Source organism: Numida meleagris, chromosome 5 (genome assembly GCF_002078875.1).
Source record: "Numida meleagris isolate 19003 breed g44 Domestic line chromosome 5, NumMel1.0, whole genome shotgun sequence".
Taxonomy (NCBI): domain Eukaryota; kingdom Metazoa; phylum Chordata; class Aves; order Galliformes; family Numididae; genus Numida; species Numida meleagris.
The window spans coordinates 4,296,960-4,317,825 of record NC_034413.1 but is presented as its reverse complement, the minus strand read 5'-3'; the positions used below and the strand labels follow the sequence as shown (position 1 = coordinate 4,317,825).

The 20,866-nt window shown below is 42.5% G+C and overlaps 1 protein-coding gene across 5 annotated transcripts in view; it reads left to right on the top strand.

Annotated features, from left to right (window-relative positions):
* The window catches only part of TACC2 (transforming acidic coiled-coil containing protein 2), a 113,035-nt gene extending 93,092 nt beyond the window's left edge, over positions 1-19,943 (top strand). For all 5 annotated transcript variants that reach the window (XM_021400256.1, XM_021400254.1, XM_021400255.1 and 2 more), the window contains 8 exons: positions 661-798; positions 6,351-6,494; positions 7,322-7,398; positions 11,493-11,536; positions 16,589-16,749; positions 17,053-17,159; positions 18,179-18,299; positions 19,374-19,943. In XM_021400256.1, coding sequence (XP_021255931.1) covers positions 661-798; positions 6,351-6,494; positions 7,322-7,398; positions 11,493-11,536; positions 16,589-16,749; positions 17,053-17,159; positions 18,179-18,299; positions 19,374-19,439 — 858 coding nt within the window. In that variant the 3' untranslated portion in view covers positions 19,440-19,943. The remainder of the gene's footprint in view (positions 1-660; positions 799-6,350; positions 6,495-7,321; positions 7,399-11,492; positions 11,537-16,588; positions 16,750-17,052; positions 17,160-18,178; positions 18,300-19,373) is intronic.

Below are 20,866 nucleotides of genomic sequence, written 5' to 3'. Positions count from 1 at the left end.
ATACACGAAGGTTCCTTTAAGCTCACCTTAATACTATGCTTCATTTATATTGTTTAATGATGTTGTTGATGCCATCTTGCAAGGAGCATTTTAATTAGCTTGAAGAGTTTTTTCACTGTATGGAGCATTGTGGGTGCTCAGGTGCCCGTAGTCTGTTTTTTTTCTCATGGTAATTCTGTTCACCTTCATGTTATGTATTTAAGAGCATGTTATAATCGTGAACATAACTTCGTTTATCCCTAGTAAGCAGCAGAAGATTTGCAAGCAGAATCTTGCTGAAGTTCCCCCTCAGTTCTGGTCATCTTCAAAGCTTTTGCACTCATTTGAAGATATCAGAACAGAACAAAAGCTATTGTTTGAACGAAACACACAATAGTAGATGTATTGAGAGTGTGCTGTGGTCCATGGTTTGAGAGCCATGACTTCAGAGGTCTTAACGTCACTAACTTCATATTGGTCTTAAAAAAAATTTACTCAGCTTTTAAATTAGGAATAATTATTCTTGATATTTCTCTGTTACACCTATGAATTGTGTATTCCAAAGGAATTTTCTGTGGAGAATGAAATTATGAGAAATCAGAGATTTGCAGACACGTTGCTTTTAGCCTGAGTTACTTGGGCAATCTCTGATGCTTATCCTCTACTCTTCTTATGCTTCAGACATCTCCCGAAGACTCCTTTGTCTCTGCTGATGCTCTTCTCAACAGGATATCTAAGAAAACAATATGTGATCAACCTGAATATCTAGATCCTGACTTAGCAGAAAAGAACCCTCCAGTATTTGCTCAGAAACTTCAGGTTTGTAGCGGAAATATAAATGTCACTTTTCCTTTGTCTATGCTCTGCAGAGAATGCTTTACCTTGTGTGAAAGGGGTAGGAGGTGGCTTGAATTGGAGGTGGGAAGAAAGAAAATAATGATTTGATTCTTTCCAAAGTAACTTTGGCCTTTCAGGAAATTAAGGAAGAGAACTATTTTAATTTAATTCATACAATAGATAAAACTGAACTTAAATTTCCTTAACAGTTTCAGCTATCCAGTAGCATTGATGTATATATTTTGAAGAAGTCTTTATAAAGACAATTCTAGTCCTATAAAACCCTAACCCTATAAAGCTTGAACACAGGACTCAGGGTGTGGAGTGTTATCTTGACACCTGACCTTAGTAGGTCTGTGTCCATAGGTCCATTTTGAGAGATGAAGATCCTAATTCTGCTGAAATGGAAATTAGGATTTATTCTAATAATTGATCTGATGCACAGTTCGGTCTGGCTTCTTCTAGGAAAAGCAAATCCGTCTGCAGAGCAGTTCTGTGTGTCAGGACATATTTTCCAGAGTATTCACAGTGAAATTTCACAACAGGAAAGGTTGAATTGAGAGTGGCAGCTGGCATAAATTCACATAAAATGAGAACAGAAGCAGAGAAGTCTGGGAAAAACAGCTTTAACTGCAGAAAACATAGATTTTTTTTTAACCAAACGCATTATCCAAACTTACTTCCTGATAAAAATTGCCTAGGTAGCTATCTCAAAACAACCCACAAAGTGACATTTTTCACCAAAGTTCAAGACATAAAGGTAATATGGGATGTTTGTCACCCAGGAGATGCCAGAATTGCACATCAATGTATAACATTCAATTTTTTAAGGTGTTAAACATTTTCGCTGTGTTCTTAATGCATTTTTTTTCTGTGGATCACTGATGACCAAACACTTGACAGGAGGAGTTAGAGTTTGCTGCAATGAGGATAGAAGCCCTGAAGTTAGCCAGGCAGATTACCCTGTCTTCTTTCCGCTCCTTAGACGCCGAGGTATCTATTTTGTGCCTGCCATGTGTGTGAGTGTGCACAGACTAAGAAGCAGGGTGCTGCTTTTTCTTTAACAAGGTGACTAAGGCGCTCAGAGTGGAGTGGAAAACTAAAACAAGCACCAAAGTGTGGCACGGAAGAGCATGCTGAAAGCAGGACTGCACACAGAAATGCTGTCACCTGCTCCACCCATGGGAAGATTAACAAAAGCAAATTTGTAGACAAGAAACAGGCACACACTTGTCACAGGAGAAAGATTCTGCAACCGGATGGCTTTTTTTAATGTTTACCCCAAGGTTTGTCCTAAAATATTTGGTAGCAAAACAATATCAGTTGTTCAGTCAACCCTACCATCAGGCTTCAGAAGAGAGGGACGGCAGCAGATCTGCAAGGGCTGCAGAGTTCCTGAGGGAAAAGGGCTCCCTAACACAATGTGGTCTTACTCATGAAGATCTAAAGCTTTTTTTTAAATTTCTTTTTTATGGCATGCTGGCTAGTGCCTTCTCAGAGTGATGCTTTGCATGGCTCTAGAGATGCGTGTGGTCCTTACTGGCTTTACTACAGATGGAAAACCTTGCTGTGATGCACTGTGTTTGGTGATTAGCCAGTTGTGCAGCTAGCTTCTGTTGTCCTTTGTGGTGCTTGTGACAAAAAAGTCAAGCCAAAAACATTAATGGCTTTCTTGGGAGGTGCTGTCAGCTGAAGAGGATGCTGACGGGATGGCAGCATCCTGCTGCAATGAGTCATTTTATTCCAAATGAGGGGCATGTGCTGTGGCACATCCTTCTCCAGTGACCTTTCTCATGTTACAGTGGCCATTAATAAGTCAGTAGGAAGCTTTTGGCCTCGTCCTGTATCATCTCAGTATTTGAGTACACTGCATCACAACAGCATTTGAGCTGATTATGAGGTGGAACTCCTTGGAACTTAGAAATGAGGGACAGGTTTCATGTGAATTCATGGGAAATGCTTTTAATCTGTATAACAAAGATAGCAAAAATGATAAGCAGAGAGGAAGAGAGAAAAATAAGCAAAACTCCACCCTCTGACACGGGATCGGAAGCATCTGGACGTTCACAAAGTCCTGTCTCAGTCCAGTCACGGGAGCGTTCTTGGCTGAACAACATGGATGCCACGCTAGGCTGGGAAGGCCTTTTGTCCCTGGATAACTTTACTGTTTAGGTGGGAGATCGCTGATATTAAATTAGCATGTGGTGGCAACCCTTGTGACCTACAGTGATTGGTGACCTGGATTAACTATAATAGGATCCACCAGATGACTGCGGTGACTTAAATTCGGATACTATCTGGCAGGATTCCCTTCTGGTTGGCTGCCCACAGTTCACCTCTTCATGTTTTATAACTAAGGTTATCATTTGCTAAACCGTTACAGGGTGGGTAACAAGCACAAACAGCCCACGTTACTGTGTCCTATCACCATTTTTCTGTAGGTGCCACTTGAAGAGAAAGCTGCCCAGGTTTGTGTCACTCTACAGATGCTGAGGTGGTATAGAGCTGGGTATCAAATTAAGATGTTGAAATAAGTAAAGGAGAGCAGCTGGATGGAAAGGCACAAACGGGATTAGTGTGTTCCTGCTTTGGGGTGCTCTCTCGCTAGTAGCGGTGGTTTATTTCCTTCAAAAGGATATGCCATTTTTTTCTAGTGAAACAGCACACACCCAGATTTTACTTGCTTTTCAATAAAGTTGCAGACATAAATTAGTCTTGTTATGCCTCCATCGACCTGTGTGCACACATCAATTAGTTAAACGATAAGATCGTTTGATACGCACTTAGCCTACGCTCTGCAAGCACTCATACTAATTTTCAGCAAGGCTAAAAACACATTCCCCTAAACAGTATGATAAAAGCGATGTATCGTTTTCATTGCAGTGCCTCAATTTTCTTTCACTCTGACCTTCTTGAAGCGAGGTAACCGCAGCTGGTTAATCAATATGCATTTACTCCCTGCCTGGTCGGATATCTGGTTTCTGTGCAAGGTGCTGGGAAGAGCAGGAGAAGTGCAGTGGGCTCTCAGATATTTACACTAAGATCACAGTGACCTACATTTCGTAGTAATTCCCCTGCAGACTCTTAATCTTTCTGTGTGAGGTTCAGTGACTTATAAATCCCTGTGCTTATTATTACCCCAATTAACTGCTTACTTTCTTGGCGGTTAGGTGCTGAACTTAAAACACGGACAAAATTACTTGAGGTAATATTGTCATCCTGTTGGGCTACTTTGCTTTTTGGATGATTGGAATATTTGGAGGCAGAAAATAACAGATAGGAAACTGGCCATCAGCTTGTAAAATTGGCTCTTGAGGTAAAACCAGCGAGACCAGTGCTGGATGCTGTGACAGAGGGTTGGTTACGTTCCTGCCAAAGAAAGAAGCCAGCAGCCCAGCTGGGGTTTGCGTGCCGTGCTTCCAGAGTCAGGACAGCACTGGTTGGGCCAGTAGCCGCCAGCGCCTCTACAAACTGGTTCAGATCCGAGAGCTTTTACAGTAGTTTTTTGGGGAAATATTAAGATTTTCTTGCATGTCACTAATAATTCTTTTGTAAAATTCACACAACTGCAGGAGAGAATTAGAAGAAACCTGCCCGTAAAGCGTTGAGTGCTACATACAAAAATCCCAGAGTATGGATTAAATTCTCTAAATGTGCTTTTTTTTTTGCCTTCAAAATCTTCACCATATTGGCAATCACTTCCAGAAATTTTTACAGGAGCTTAAGGAAATGTGTGTTTCCATTGCCACAATTAATATTTCCCAGCAATCTCCTCATGAGACCCAGCAGCTCGCGCGGCAGGAGGCTTTTGAAATAGGATACGTACAGTTCAACAGACTGAGCTGCAGGACGGCCTTTCTCCTGAGGGCAGCTTTGATGCTCTAGTAGCTCTTTGTCATCTCTCAGTTTTTCTCTTTGGGTTTGAGTAGGAAATAAAGTGCATTTTTTTTGAAGCTGGAATACTGAATTTCAACAGCAGCGGTCTTATTTCTGGCCTGTTTTACTGTCACTGAGTTGTATGGACAGCACCATGTGTTTTTGTATTTACGCAGACGCAGAGATGACTGAGCTTGTGCCCAGGATGTGTTTTTTTCCTGCTTTGTCATTGTGTATCAGGAGAAATCTGGAGAATACAAGCTGTGTAATTTTGGTAGATCCCGTGCTGCTTTTTGCTGTGCTATGCAAAGCCACCGGATTGGAGGTTGTGCCTCCTCGTTGTTGGAAATGATCATTCCTTGGTGCATTTGTGATTAGATGTAACAAAAAAAGAGAGGAATGGCCTGCAGCTAAAAGCACAGTCAGATGACTCCTGTGTTTAAAAATGAACAAAAGTTGCAGAGCAAATTAATGCATCTCCTATATAAACAGCCATTCAGCGTGGTGTTTTGAAGTGCTGTTGAGCTTGTTATTGCTCTAATTAAATTTTCCCGTCTCGTCTTTTAATGTTGCTGGCATGGTTTCAGCATGTTGCCCACAGATGTGGAATTCATAACATCTATTCCTGTGTTTTCCTAGCATGAGCGTTGCGTGTCATTAGGACAGCTTCGTTAGTAAGGTGTGCTGTGGGAGCTCGGAAAGGACTGCAAGGAAGTAACTGTGGCTTTGGATCCTTTGTTATTCTGGGATATGTGAGAAGGGCTGTGAGCAAGTGAACCATTCATGGGATAGATCTGAGAGTCTGCTCTGAGGGCAGCGCTGCAGGGGAGAAGGAAGGCACAGTGGCACAGCATTTTGTTTGGTGAAGAGCATGCTGTAGCTGCAGCACGACAGCATACATACATATCCAGGCCATCAGCGTGCTGGACGCGGTGTTTCAAGATGTGGGTTTCTATGGACTCCTTGGTTTTAATGCACTGTAAACTTAAATTGTTTACATCTAGAATGTTCACAGGATCGGGCGTCTCAGTTTCACTTGGCTCTTTTGGGCTCCCTTCCTTATTTCCTAGCCTTCTGACTCAGTCTTGAGGACTGGCATGAGCAAGATTGGCAGCTGCTAACAAAACCTCATTTAACATATTAATTGCATGCTGAACACCAGTGGGGCAGCGATGGCAGCTGCATATTCACACTTCTTACAAAATACTGTTCATGATGGAATACATCAGCATGTGAGAACTAGGAAGACAGACAGCCCCTCGCTTCTGTTTTTTTGATCTCATCTATTTTAGTGGAAGCAGAATTCCCCTTAATGAGCTCTCTGCCTCCAATTCTAATTTTGTCTGCTGACATGCGTTTCTTGTGGATGTTTTCATGTCATTACTGTATCAGGAGGTAGTAAAATAAGCCCCTAAAATATTGTGGATGAAACGCTATCTTTATTTTCTCTCTGTAAGGGTAATTTGACTCTCCTGATGCTTACTATGAATTTTAAATGTGTATTGAAATGTTCTTGTCAGTGTTACCGCCGTTATAGTTTAATAGTGCAGAGGCTTTCAGTCCTAGCTCAGCACCCTGGTGCCTAGCACCCAGAAAACCTCAGCTCAACATGTATTTAATGGCTCATTTCTTTGTATTTAAAAAAAACAAACACACAGAGAGAACCTGCTATCCCAGCAGATGTTTCCATCTCTAAAAGTGTGCTGTACTCGCGGATCGGCGCTTCGGATGCAGAAAGCACCACGAGTCTTCTCTACCCCCAGCAAGACTTAGACGCTGCGCTACGACTTGCCAGAGCAGAGGTAATTATTCAGAGTTGGGAAAAGGAAAGATGTGGCACTTGTGGTTTGCTTCTTTCCTGTTTTCTCCCAAACTCTTCATGTTGTGATTACTTTTACCATTCTTGAGACTGTTCTCAGCAATTTTAAAGCAACACTGGAGGCTCCCAAAGCAAAAGGTGCTACACTGTAAGTGCTGCTTGTTTTGGATGTAAATGACGATCAGTGTTGGCTGGAAGAGACCTATGGAAATCATTGAGTCCAACTGTCGGGCTACTTCAGGACTGACCCAAAGTAAAAAAAAAAAAAAAAAATACCATTAAGAGCATTATGCAAAAGTCACTTAAACGTGGACAGGCACAAGACATCAACCACCTCTCTAGGAAACCTATTCCAGCGTCTAACAATTTTTAAAAAGGGCTGCAGTCTAGTGTTAGACATTCCAAACTTTATGACAGATTGTGTGAATAAAAGGAGCACAAAGGAATGCAGTCCTTCAAGTATAAAATCTCATGGATAGCCAGCCCTACATATGCACGCAGAAGCAATAGAGCGCCCTTAGAGGACAAATCATGGGACTGTGTTCCAAAGACAAGGACAAAATTATTTCAGGCTTGGCTCCAAAGCAGGCGTTGCATGAAGCGTTTTGAAATGATCATGATTTCACATGTGAACTTCTTAAAATTGCACCTTACAGTCTGTAAATCACTAGAGATGCTTGCATTTGAACTCACTATGCATTTGGAAACTGTACCTTTATCAAACAGAATTTGATATCCATATGTTGTGCACTTATTTAGTTTCCTCTTCAATGGATCACTTCCTTTCACTTTTCTTCTTCCTTGTTTCAGATTGTGGCCAAGGAAAGAGAAGTATCTGAGTGGAAAGAGAAATATGAAGAAAGCAGAAGGGAAGTGATGGAAATGAGGTGGGTTATTCACTTGTCACTAATCACAGTGATGGAGGCTCATTTCAGGCTGTGGATAGTACACAGAGTACCATGACTGTACAAATCGTTGGCTAACTGAAGTCATTTAGTTATGTTTAACTGCAGGGTTCAAACTGATACTCTGTCCTTGCCATGCATGATGGGCACCCCTCTTGAAGGTGATTATTGAGAACTTGTATGTGGCTTATTTCATTTACATCCTCAAAGTCCTGAGATAAAGGGTCTTAGTCTAGGTTAATGTAAGGAAAGAGTTTTTTTCCAGTTTGTGCTGCTAAAGTCTCTTGTGAATTCTCACATGGATTGTATTGTGGTGTTTCTGTTGCCTGACTGAATGAGTGCGCCTGCAGCGCTGGCAGAGGTGCCTATCTGCTAATTTAAAATGCTCTTTCCACAAGGAGTTTTGCCAACAGAGTAGAGCATGTGAAGGTTTTAACACAGGTATGAATAGCAGAGGCTCCCTTCAGGAGATTATTATAAAAAGTTTCTTTAACATTAAAGACCAAAAACCCAATTGTCAGTAGGAAAACATTTCTTGCCTTGGAGCCACTCTTGCCTTTGAGTGTTGACTTTCAAGGAGTTTCAGCATCCTTTTCTTTGAACTGAGCTACATTTTTAATTATCACACACACACTAAACTTGATTTCAGTTAACCTGTATTTATCTTAGATTTTGCTGCCCAGTCTGAGAGCTGACAGAAGCACCCTGAACTTTTCAGTTCGTTCTAGTTGTATCTGCTGTTCTAATATACTCTACTTCTCCTTGCAAGCCTGTCTCTATTACATTAAATATCAGTATACTAGAGAATAACTGGTTTGACCTTTCTTCCCAGCCCAGGTCCCTGCCATTTGCCAAAGTGATAAAGTCACTGTAGTGGATGAAGTTGCTCAAAGAATTGCTTTTGCATCTAGTCAGCTGAAGGTTTCAGCCATTCTTTTTTTATACAGTGGTAATGCCATAGGAATAACACACAGATAAATTTGACCCGTTCATTGACCTGAATCTGAGAAAGTCATCAGTTTTAAAAGAGTAAAAATATTCTGTGGAATTTTTAAAGCCTATTATTTTCTACCTTCAAACAGACAGGCCCTCTCCCCACCCCTGTCCTTATCTCATAAATAAAAGAGATCAGACAGATTATTTTAGCATCTGTCTTTCAAATAATAAGTTCTATGGTGACTTCGGAGACTGAATTTTCTGTTCTAGCGCCAACTTCTTCCCAAAGTTAAAGACCTAGGTAGCTTAAAGCTAAAGCCAGTAAGCTGTTTCAAGAGGTGATCTGCACCTGCAGTTCAGGCTGGCATCCAGGAAACTTGTACTGATGGAATAGGGGTAAAAAAAAAAACTGTGCTGCACAAGTCAGCAAACACCAGCAGAGATGCCAAGAGTCACACGTGGCAGATTTGAATAGAGGAGCACAGGGCTCTGAGCCAGTGCATCTTAAGAGAGGCATCTGCAGAAGGCGAGGGCAGCCCCTTTATGTCTTTGAGAGGAGCCATCTCCCAGCACCCGCTGAGTTCTCTCACCTCTCTTGCTCTCCGCCTGGGAAAGGAACCAAAACCCTGGCATAGCTCTCAGTGCATAATGAGGCAAAATGGAAAGGAGCTGCTGCAAGCAGTCAAATCCAAAAAACAAAACATGGAATGAAAGAAACCTAGGAATTATGTAAAGAATGACTCAGAGTTCAGTGCACACTCCAGTGCAGTACTTGGTCTACTTTCTGGAAGCTGCCAGGGCACACACGCCTGCTGGCTGCAAACAGGCACTGGCAGAGCTTGCTTATCCCTTAATGAAAGGAGAGCAGAGAGAAAGAGCATCTGACACACTGCAGATCTGTTCCTTTCTGTACCTCACAGTAATTTGCTTCTATAGTTATGTCCTTAATAAAATATGATATGAAAAAAAAAGCCTCGTGTAAGCCAAATTTCCCACAGGCACATGGGGAAAAAGTCTGGCTCATTTTGTCACAAAATGATGAAATGTGCGTGTATGCACAAAGATTTCATTTGGAAGATTAAATGTTGAAACAGTCCATGTGTGGTAAATTAGAGATGCAGCAATTAGATGTGACATAATTGTAAGAAAGGAATGAAGGGAAAGGCTGGGATTATCGTGTTGCACGCATAATAGCAAAACTTTTTCTGCAGAAGGAGCAGCAGTGCTTCTTTATGCAAGCACTCCTTGCTCCACCTGGAATATCCCGAGTCTAGCCAAGTTTCCAGCAAAATGTCAGTCTGGAAGAAATTCCGCTCTGGAGAAGAGGAGCTAAATGAGAAGTTGTAATAATATAATATCTATCAAGCAGATAACCAGTGATGAGCTGTGCCATAGCCCAAGGGTAGAACCAGAGTCAGGCCGGATATGTTTTAAACACGGTTTGTTGGAGGTCCAATTGATCATACCTCCATGTGGGAAATCAAGCAGGAGACCTTTCGAGAGGTAGCCTTGAATTTCTGTTTTTTTACAACTTACACAATTGTGGAAAGTCAGTAAGTAGACCAGAGGTCTAAAATACCAGAAATTAAGCCTATGTAGCATGGGTTGAGCTGCTCCATCACAGAGAAGAATGACATGGCCAACATCTTTGGGTTCCCCACCCACAATGACCTTTCTTTCAGCTGCTTGAGTGAAAGAGAGCTTTGTGATGGATATGGAACAAGCCTTGAGAACCTCACTTTCTAAATTGAATAATATTAAAATTGCTGTGATATTGTAGTATCCACATTTACTGAACAGCTGCCGCGTTATTCATAAGGCTGCATATTGCAAAGAATGTGGTATATACTTGAACTAGCCTAGGCTGATGAAAGTAAGAAATAGATCTTGGACTTTGCTGCCTACTTCCATGGTTACAGGCTGGGAAGCTGTGCAGTGTTCTAACAACATTTAGTGTTGTACTCATTGTTGTGAGTCCTTGGCTTCCTTTTCTAAGATGATCAGACTTCCTAAAGGGGGCTGGTATGACAAGAAGATGACGTGGCTTTCAAATCCCTACTGCTTACCTTCTATGTGAACATGATCCCACTGTCTGGGGTCTGTTTATGATCTAGATTTTCCACAGGCTGCGCTGGAGTTACTGCGCTGGGTTTGGGGGATCTCCACAGCTTTCTCCTTCCCTCACTGACTTTTGTGCCAGGATTTCCCCTTATCCTTACTGTAACCTCACTGACTGCAGCAGACTTAGCTAAAATGGAGCAAATCAAAGCGAGCAGGGACTTCAAAAAAAAATATGTATTCAAATACCAGTGGGCTATTTGGAATACCCACTTCAGATGAAGAGTACAGTAATTTTGTTTTTCATAGGCAGTCCTATGTGGCTCACAAATCAAAGCACAGATCAAGCTAGTCTCATTTCATTAGCTTTATTTGGCTCTGGAAAGGGATGGATCATCTTTCTAAATCACATTTAATCTGCTTATTTTGGCTAACCTCTTTTCAAGAAGGAAACTCAAAGCCTACTGCGAGTATGTGAAATAAAATAGTCTTAAAAGTAACATTTTACCCCCTCTGTTTTTCGAAAGGTTTGTGAAATAGGACACGGTGGGCTTTGTGCTCCACAGCTGAATGTTTGTGTTGTGTTGTCTTAAGTGCTAATGGGTCACTTCTTCACATTTGGAGAGTGGAAGAGTAGATGTATTTTGGGTGAGGGCCAGCTGTACTATTAGATTTACTTGCCTACCAGTTACAACTTTTGTTAATGTTTACATCAAAAATAAGCAAGCACGGTGAATGAAGAGGGGACGGAAGAAGGCAATAGGAAACGGAGACTTGATGCAACTCTTAAATTGGGTTGATGTAATTATGTTTATGTTTCAGCTGAGATCGGTAATGCACTTTGGGTATGTTTCAAAGCAGTTCCTTTTCTCTCCCCGTGCAGGAGCGACGTTTAAGCTATCAGTTTTATTTGTTGAGAAATAGAGAAAGAACATATATATATATATATAAAGTGTGGAGCGGGATCTGTATCCTGTTTTTATACTGTAGTTCAGTTATTGAGTAGCATTATTTTCTACGTACGTATTAACTCATATGATGTTGACCAAAAGTTTTTCTATTTTCTTCTTTTCCTCTTTCAGGAAAATAGTTTCGGAATATGAGAAGACGATTGCTCAGATGATAGGTAGGTGTTTCTGCCATGAAAGATGCAATCCTGCACTCTGATTTTCTGAAGAGAGTGTAGAAATGTGATTTAAGTCTGTGGGCTTCATTTTGATGCCGGTTACACCCGCTCATGCTGCTGAGAATCGAGATGCATCCGAGGACATGTGGTGTGCTTCCAGGTGGCGATGAGAAGCTAGTGCTTCATTTTACAGAAAGTAAACCCTGAGGCAGCCCAGGTGATACAGAAAGGTCAGGGCTTTCTCTCCTGCATCAAAGCAAACTGTCCCATAGAAAACATATTCAGACACTCTGCCCAGCATTGACCGGTATCTCCAGGAGAGACATAAAATGACCTGAAAACCCTTTAGTCATCCGCTCACAGCTGTTTAACAGGAGATACCAAACTTAGCTCTTTACAACAACAGAGATTATCTGTGCTAAGTGCATTGGTTGAACCAAAACCTAGATTAACTTCAATCCCAGCTGAGAGATGGTGAGTGGCCAGTCCACCTCCCCAGCTACTGACATAAAGGTCTCCAGGTTATTTGCACAATCTGTTTAAAAAGTCAAGAAGTTATTCTTCTTGCTCCTCTGGGAGAACTGTCATAGAAAGCAGTGCATGCCAGCAACACAAAAGGTATCTCTGCATCTTCCTAAAGGGTTTTAACACAGAAGGGCTTTTATCACAGCTATCGACTTCTAATATATATAAATGTTTTATCCCTTTTAAAATTGGCAGTCCCTCATGGTCTGTGTGGCATAACCCCCAAATTTTCTTCTACATTGTTTTGTTAGCATTTGAAGCTTGAGTTCTTTTTAAATTTTATAGCAGATTTGCTTAGTTTTGCCCTAAGGGAGCGGTAGGGGAGCTGTTCAGTGCTTGGTGCTGTGCTGCCTTCCTGCACTTCACAGCCCATGGGAGACACCCCAACCTCCTTTCATGAAAAGGGAACAAAAGGGTCTAGAAATAAGTCTTCATCTCTGTGCTTCGTTCTCTGTACATAGTATTCTGCCTCCATTGCCTTTCGTGTGTAAACCTGAATGAATTTGCCTGCTTTCTGACATAACGTCTGTCATTCTCATCCTGCAAGTGTTAAGACAGGAGTGACCAGACTACGCCAAGAATTTGATTCCCTTTATTTTACACTGGGTGTACTCTGGTGCTGCTTCATGCACAATCATGGACATTATCAAACATGGCAAAGAATCAGGGTCACAGCTCCAAAATGTAATTTTTTTTCTTCTTCAAATACTGGGGGCATTTTTTCCTATTTTACATGTGTTCTACTGCTGTCAAGTGATTCTTTGTTTTTTAGTAGTACAGAGTTTCACCTGAGTGCTTAGACAGCCTGTAGGTCCTGTATCTACCCTGTGCAGAGCTTCCCAGGAGCTGTGCAGGGAGTTCTTCAGCTTAAATGGCCATTTGTATGGACAGACACAGGACCTGCCCCATTCTCCCCAAGCATCTGCATGCAGCTAGCAGCAGAAGTTTCTTTTGATTGCAAACCCAAATTCTTTTTTGAGAAGCAGGTTAAATATATGTACATAAGTTGTGAGTCTGTAGTGCAATGAGAAGGTATGGAAGAAGGATCCAAAAGTAACAGCACAGCCATGGCATGCATAGCAAATTCTACAGTTGCAAATTCACCTTCTTTAAAGAAATCAAGGATATTTAAAGCATCAGGCCTTTGACCACTGAAGAAATAGAAAGAACTTCAAACTTCTAATTCAAAGTATCAGTCAGAGTCTTCCAAATGACGTGCAGCAAATTTTTAAGAGCTATGGCTGCAAATAACATAATTTGCCATTCATTTTCAAAAGAACTGAAACAACAGCAGTGACACAGAAAGCATGTGCTAATTAGAGCAATATGCAAATTTTACAGCATGATAAATGTGAGGCCGCTTCTCCCTGCATTTAGTGTAAATTTTCGATCTAATTATCCCACTTTCTCCTGACATTCGCTGTAAATTATTGTCCCTTCTGATGAAAGAATTTACTCACCCAAATGCCACATTGTGGGGAAAGTGATTGTCTGCATGCTATTTGCATATACTTCACTGCACTGTTATCGCAGTGATGTCTCCCTGCTGGAGCAAAATATGCATTTCAACAAAAGAAATGCCTGTGCTCTTTCTATTTACGATCTAACCCCTCTGAGCTATTTACAGAGCCCTCTGCTAGGAGGGCATTGCAAGTGAACCAATTTCACAAATCCCTTTAATGAATATTCAGTGTGGTTGAGCGATCCTAGTCCGCTTTTCCAGGCTGTCGTGTGCACGTGGAGGGAACACTGAAAATACCACGTACTAATGAAATAAGACTGTGGATGTGTTTGCATATAAAGCACTGAAAACATGTGCTGCAAGCTGTCATTGCCATTGATTTCAAGGGCTGTGGCAGATCTCCTATTGCTGTCATGCACATAAACAACCTAATCTTAACCCACCTCAGCTCATGCAATCAGCCCCACACCCCACGCTGTGCGGGCAGAGCTTGCACGCTGTCAGTGCACAGATCCCTATTAGTGTCTCTGCATCACTTTTCCCTGGTGCTTTAGCTGTTTTTCCTCACACTTGGCTGGGCCCCTAACGCAATCTCCTGCCTGCTGAGGGTGGGGAGACAGAGGAAAGCCCTGCTGCTGTGCTGCAGCCTGAGCTGAGCTCACAAAGGGTTGGCAGAGCCTGCACGGCCCCTGCTCGCCCCGCAGCACCTGCACACACCTTGGTCACGCTCACCTGCTCCCCTTCCAGAATCCTTGCTGCAGGTTTATTTGTACTGTTGGATTTGTGATGTTGGGCTTTTTTTTTTGTTTTTGTTTCTTTTTTTTTTTTTCCTGTTAAAAATGTATCCGTGTACTTGTAAGCTTAAAGGCATAATGAAGTTTTCATTATGAAGACAAACAGATGTTATGCTTTGTGCATTACGGGTTGTTGCATTACTTATTTTCTGCTTTCCTAACAATTCCTGATTTTCTATTTTGCTTCCGTTTTCGTTGCTTCTTGCTATTTGCTTGCAAATACAAACAGGCAAGCCTGGTAAGTAAAGCTTTTCACCAACTTTCACACCACCACTCTGCATTTTTCCTTTCTTTTGCTTTTGTTCTCCGTTTGCTGCATTCCCATTCAGTAATGTAAGAACGCTGCGCCGAGCCATGGGGCAGATCTGCTGCTCCTGTGGTGGTGGCCTTGCTCTGTCTGTCTGGACACTGTTAGTCCTGAGCAATCCTAGTGGTGGTGGTGAGCCACAGACAGCATGTGTTACAGACACAGAAGCCTTTTAATTGAGATATTTTAATCCCATAGCCCTCATAAACTGCTTTAGAAACAATGTAGAAATAAGTGTCTGTAATTGGGTAGCTAAGATTTGGCTGGTGGGCTGCTGCCGGCACAGCTCCACGGAGCAGCCTTTTCCTTAAGGCTAAATGATGGCTGCAGCAAGTAGCTGGTAGGTCTGCCCAGCCCTTCCAGCCCATGGTGCTGGAAGGCAAAGAAGGAGCTCCCAGATGTGAGGAGTGAGGCAGCATCGCCAGCTGCCTGGGTTGCCCTCCAGTTAAGGGGGAAGTTGCTAAAATACCGCAGTAATCTCAGAAAAAGGAAATGGAAATTTATTTGTTCGAGTTGTCACCTTGAACGCATTGAGGTACTTGACTCGGGGATAAAATGGCTCCTTTCTCCTGCATGGAGCTGTGGGGAGAGGTGCTGCCCAACACCAAGATCATGGCAGTCAGTGCTTGGGGGCTGAGTTGGGCAGATTGTATCTGCAGCGTGCTTCAGGAAGGCTTCTGCTGGAGCACAGGGTGGCAGCTTCTCAGATCTCAAAGCAATATATAAAAGAAGGCAGAGAAATCAATGGGTTTCTCCTTTTATTTGAGTATTACAAGTAATCAGAGTGTGTCTTCAAGAAGTCAAAAGGGAGAACAGTTATCAGAGCGATGGGGCATTACAGGGCTCTGGGCTCCTCAGCTCTGCCATCCTGGAGGTGTTTGTCACTGCCTGGGGCTTCTCTAGGCTGGCACAAACACAGAGGACTGCAGAGAGATTGAATGTGCAAAAGGAAGAGGTTAATGGCAGCTTGGGAACTCATAGGATGAACTGTGAGGTTTCAGGGTTGACCGACACTATGAAATACTTCTCTCTGATACAGGCTTCCCTTTGAGTGAAAAACTAACCACCTGTCAACGTATTTCTAAATATAGGAGGCTTAAATGAAAAGTTGTGCATTCTAAAACTGCTTTTTGGATGGGAGAACGTTTTCCTTTATTTTAATTTCTGTCAGAGGTATAAGAAAATGGTAATATAAAGTGGCTCATTTCTCTGAGTTTATCTCATAGCAGTATCGTTCAAAGCAGCCCTTAAAACAGAGACATAAAAGTCTTATTTTAGGATCTGCAGCCAACAGTGTACCCTTCTAGTAGGCAGTGGCAGATGTTTTTTTCCTACTGTTATAAAGCTGTTCCAGTTTATTACTTTGAAAAAAATTATTTTCTGTATAGATTTGGAATCCTGTTTTGCTCTTCCCACCCTCCCTGCCTCAAAGTTAGTTAAACACAAGAGAAGCTTAGGAGATGCTTTCCACAAGCCAGAACTTAAAAGCTTTGCCCAAAGTCAGATTTCCTTCCTGGCACTTGTCTACAGAGCTCCTAAGAAGGAAAGTCTGTGCAGGATTAGAAAAGATGGTGGGAGGTCACAACATAGATCAGAAGTGGCAAATAATTTATTGCCAGTGCTCCTTATACTGCTGCATGTAGTCTCCATCAGCTCATGCCTCTTCTGGCAAATGGAGAATCCAGTGCCTCCTTCATGGGAGCAGCTGAGTTCCCAGTGAAATAAACCATCTGTAAGAAGATGTTTTCACCTTTCCCCCCAGTATTACAGTATTTAATTAGCACTGTATTTAGCAACTTTTTTCCAAAACACGATTGCGTCTTTGAATAGCAAGGACTTCTGGACCTTCTGTGGACTTACTAACATACATACAGCATAGAGCACAGCGTAGTAGAAACTATAGATGATAGAGAAATCAGCGTTTGTATTGATTTCTTTTTTCTCCCCCATCTTCTTTCCACCAGAGGACGAGCAGAGAGAGAAGTCTGTCTCCCATCACACTGTTCAGCAGCTGATCGTGGAGAAGGAGCAAGCGCTGGCGGATCTGAACTCGGTGGAGAAATCCCTGGCAGATCTTTTCAGGAGATACGAGAAAATGAAAGAAGTGTTGGAGGGGTTTCGAAAGGTGAGAGTCATGGTAACGTCCATTTCTGTTATGAAGAAGGCTGAGCAGGCTCTCATGTGCTTCTGCAAAATCTTTCTCTTCACCCAGAGATTATGTCTAAAGTGCATGGTGTGGTGTAATCCTCAAACAAAGGATTCCAGCCAGGTTCCATACACAGACAGAAGCACTGTAAAGCTTTTTGCCTTGTGCAGAATTGCTCCAAATGAAATCTGTGGAGGCTGGTCAGTTGTCAGTGTTAGACAGCCTCCCTCCAAGTATCTGAATGTGATTTGGATTAAATGCAATGTAATGTTTTCATTTAAGAATGAAGAAGTACTAAAGAAATGTGCGCAAGAGTATTTATCACGAGTCAAGAAAGAAGAACAGAGGTATCAAGCACTCAAAATCCACGCTGAGGAAAAACTGGACAGGTAATTGCTTATGCACATCTCCATGGAGGAGTTCATGCTGCAGGAAGGTCCCTGTGGCCGAGCCTTGCACTCCAAAACCACTCCTTCCAGATGCTGTGCTCCAGCTCCTGACCATAGCTAAAGAAAAATTATTTTCACATTGAAAGAATCCTCCAGGAGGGCTCCATGCTGAGCACCTTAAAATTCCCTTTTTTTTGAATGTCTTCGTGTCTCTTTAATGCATTTTGCAGGGAAGATCAAGGAAGAAGCTGTTAGCCATGTTTATGCAGCTACAAAGGGCTGTGCTCAGGTGTTTGCATTTGCAGCCAGTGTTCATGCCCAAGTGCTTTGCTGTTGCCCTGTGCTGTGTTGCTGCCCTGACATCAGTCAGCAGAACAGAACGCATAATTCAGAGCAGGTGTCTCTCTGTTAATTCTGGACCCCTGGTTTAAGCTGGGTCTGCCCACTTGTGTTGATGGCGATGAGCACTTGCACAAAAGATCACACCACATCAGCATATATAGTAAATCCATAAGCCACCACTAAGGTGTGAACATCTGATTGTGCCTTAAGACAGGCAGGTCCCGTTGGGGTTGTTGTTATGATCATCTTTAATGCTCCCATGTAATGACCAAGTAAGCATTTCTGGAGTCTACGTGCAGTCCTCTAGGCCCAGGGGATGTCTCCAAAACATCATTGATCAGTGCCTAAAGCAAAGTGAGACTTGGATTTGCTTCCCAGCTGTTGCCCCAGCTCTGAGTCTTGTCTGTGAGAACTGGAGGTCAGATTGAGAAACTTGCACAGAACACCTCCTGCTGAGTGGTGTCTTTGACCCCTTCCCTTAGAGGCATAGAGAAAAGGCTTTGCAGACTGCTGAGCAAGAGGAGGAGTCATGAGAAGTCTCTAGGGACAAGTCTCAGGCTGCTTTCAAAGATACACAGAAAGCAGCACTGCCCGTCTCTTAACATGCAATCCATCCTTGGATACTCTCAATCCTCTCCCGTACACAATTGACGTGACAAAAATCTGTGTTTTTTTAGAGCCAATGCTGAAATTGCGCAAGTGAGAGGCAAGGCTCAGCAAGAGCAAGCGGCGTATCAGGCCAGCCTTCGTAAAGAGCAGCTGAAGGTGGACGCGTTGGAAAGGACACTGGAACAGAAGGTAAGTAGCAGCTCTGCTCTTTTAGCAAAGAAGTCAGGTTGGATATCAGGAAAAATGTCTTCTCAGAAAGAGCAGGGAGGCACTGGCACTGGAGGTGTTGCAGGGACACAGTCAGTGGGGGTGGGTTGGGAGTTGGGGTAGATGATCTTAGTGGTCTTTTCCAACCTTAATGACTCTATGACTCTAAGGCAATGACATGACCATAGCAAAGCAAAACCTTCCCTCGGAGTGGCAGCATCCAGCTCTCCTTTGGAGCTTAGATCTAGGCCAAGGTCTGCCCAAGGACCTGTCCTGCTCTTGGAGCGCAGCCAGCTGGCAGCTCCCTGCCCCGGGCAGAGCAGCATCACCCCATCCTCAGAGCAGAACCATCCTGCTGTGCACCGGGCAGCTCGGGCAGATGGACACACGGCCAGGCCTTGATCTCAGGCACCGGCCTGGGGCTGGTTCAGACCCAGTCCCAGCTCAGCGTGCACTTGTGTACGGTGCTTTGATTTTTTTTTTATATGTACCTTCTCTCTTGGTTTAGTCCATCTCTTTTTTTTTGCTTAATATTTTAGCTGTAACTCCAATATTAGGTTAAATGTTAGTAACTGTTATATAGGCGAAGTGGTCGGATGCAGACCCATACAGCTTAGAACAAAAGTGATGCAGAAAATTGCTATTTATATCTCGTCCTTTAGCTTAGCAAAGGAGCTTACTTCCAGTATAATGCAGCAGGTCCTTGCTTAGAGCTCCATGAGAACAGAATGAAAATAATGCCATAGGGAGCAGCCTGGAAACAGATGCACACTGCGTGTTATTATCATGGGCCAGCAGTGACTGCTGTATTCTGGTCCTGAATCACCACGTGATTTGGAGCTGAACTGTATTTACTGAAATAAGAGGAGCTCTGTGTGGAAAGAAGTAAGCAAATTATTTGAGGCATTGTGCACAGCTGCACTACGTGTGCATATGTATTATACATACATATATTCTTGTCTCACTGTTGGAGAAAACACTGTTCTTCCACACTCATAGGAAAGCTGGAATGATTTTGTAAATCTGCTCATCTTAATGCTGCCTTTTGTTTTCCAGAATAAAGAGATAGAAGAGTTAACAAAGATTTGTGACGAACTGATTGCCAAAATGGGGAAAAGCTAACTTTTAACCAAATTTCTGGACTTCAACACTGAGTGCAATATGACCATTGGCACACTGATGTCCATACATTTACGTGGACAGGTTATATTTTCACTTTTTCGTATGCACTACTGTATTTTCTTTCTAAATAAAGTTGATTTAATTGTATGCAGTACTAAGATGACTATCAGAATTTCTTGCTATTGTTTGCATTTTCATAGTATAATTCATAGCAAGTTGATCTCAAAGTTCCTGTATCAGGGAGATTGTCAAGTTCTCTTAAGAAATTACAAATTGCTGATCCTAGCCTTCCCTTTGTACATGAGTTCCCATGTTGGATGTCTTTTGGATTTAATATAAACATGTATTACTTGCATGGGGACTCTTGCCTTAAGGAGTGTAAACTTTATCTGCATTTGCTGATTTGTAAAATAAAATGAAAAAATGAAAAAAAAAAAATCAAGATGCATGTCACTTAAATGAAATTCTCTATTGTAAATAAATTTTTTCGTTGCCAGTTGAAGATAAGTGGCTTTATTTTGTGTATTTTGCTTGCTTACTGCATCTGCCATGCCAGGTACAGCAGGGTTTGTTAAGGAAATCCCTGCCCGGTGACGGGACTGGCCACAAGGTCATGCTGCCTGCGTGCACCTAGCTTTATATCTTGCCTTTCCTACAAATATATACGCTAGATTTGGATGGAATGTCTGATTCTCAGACCCCGACCCAGAACAGCACATAGGGAGATGCACTGAGGCTGTCTGCCTGAGCTGGGTGCTGCGACATGAGGTGATGGGATGGTGGTTTTTCAGCAAATCTGTTGTTGGTGGGCGAATGCCTTTTCTTCTTCCTGCCACTGGAAGAATTTGCTGCCGCGTTCGCGGAGATGAAGTGCGTGTGATTAGGAGTACGACCAGAATAAGCTAGATAAGTAGCATTCTCGCACACCTCCTTATCCTCTAAGTCATCCTCTGCGGAGGATTAAGTCTGTAAGATAAGCATTAAAGCTTTAATAGCAAACAAACTGCTTTCTTTGTCTAATGGTGCATCTCTTGTATCTCCATGATGCGGACAGTCTTCAGCCTGGTTCTTGTCAGCTCCCTTTTTGTAATCAAAAGTAAGTCAGCTTTCTTCTTCCTTTGTTCTCTATTTCCTGTCTCAGGTGTGGTTGAGCTTTCTGCTGTTCTGGGCTTTCCTCCTAGCTTGGTTGGTTTTCAGAGGGTTTTTGTGTGTGTGGTTAACAGCACAGCGTTTCACTTCTGCTATGTAATGGAAACATTAAGATGCATGCAAACAAATGTAAACGTGGGCGGCCGGTGTGCCTTCTGCTCTGCACATCTCCCCGGTGACGTTGTAAAGACGTTGCAAGTTCGTGCTCGTCTTTGAAAATTCTGCGTCGTTTCAACCCAAGATTAACTTTGGGAATAAGGAGAATTAAATTATCGTTG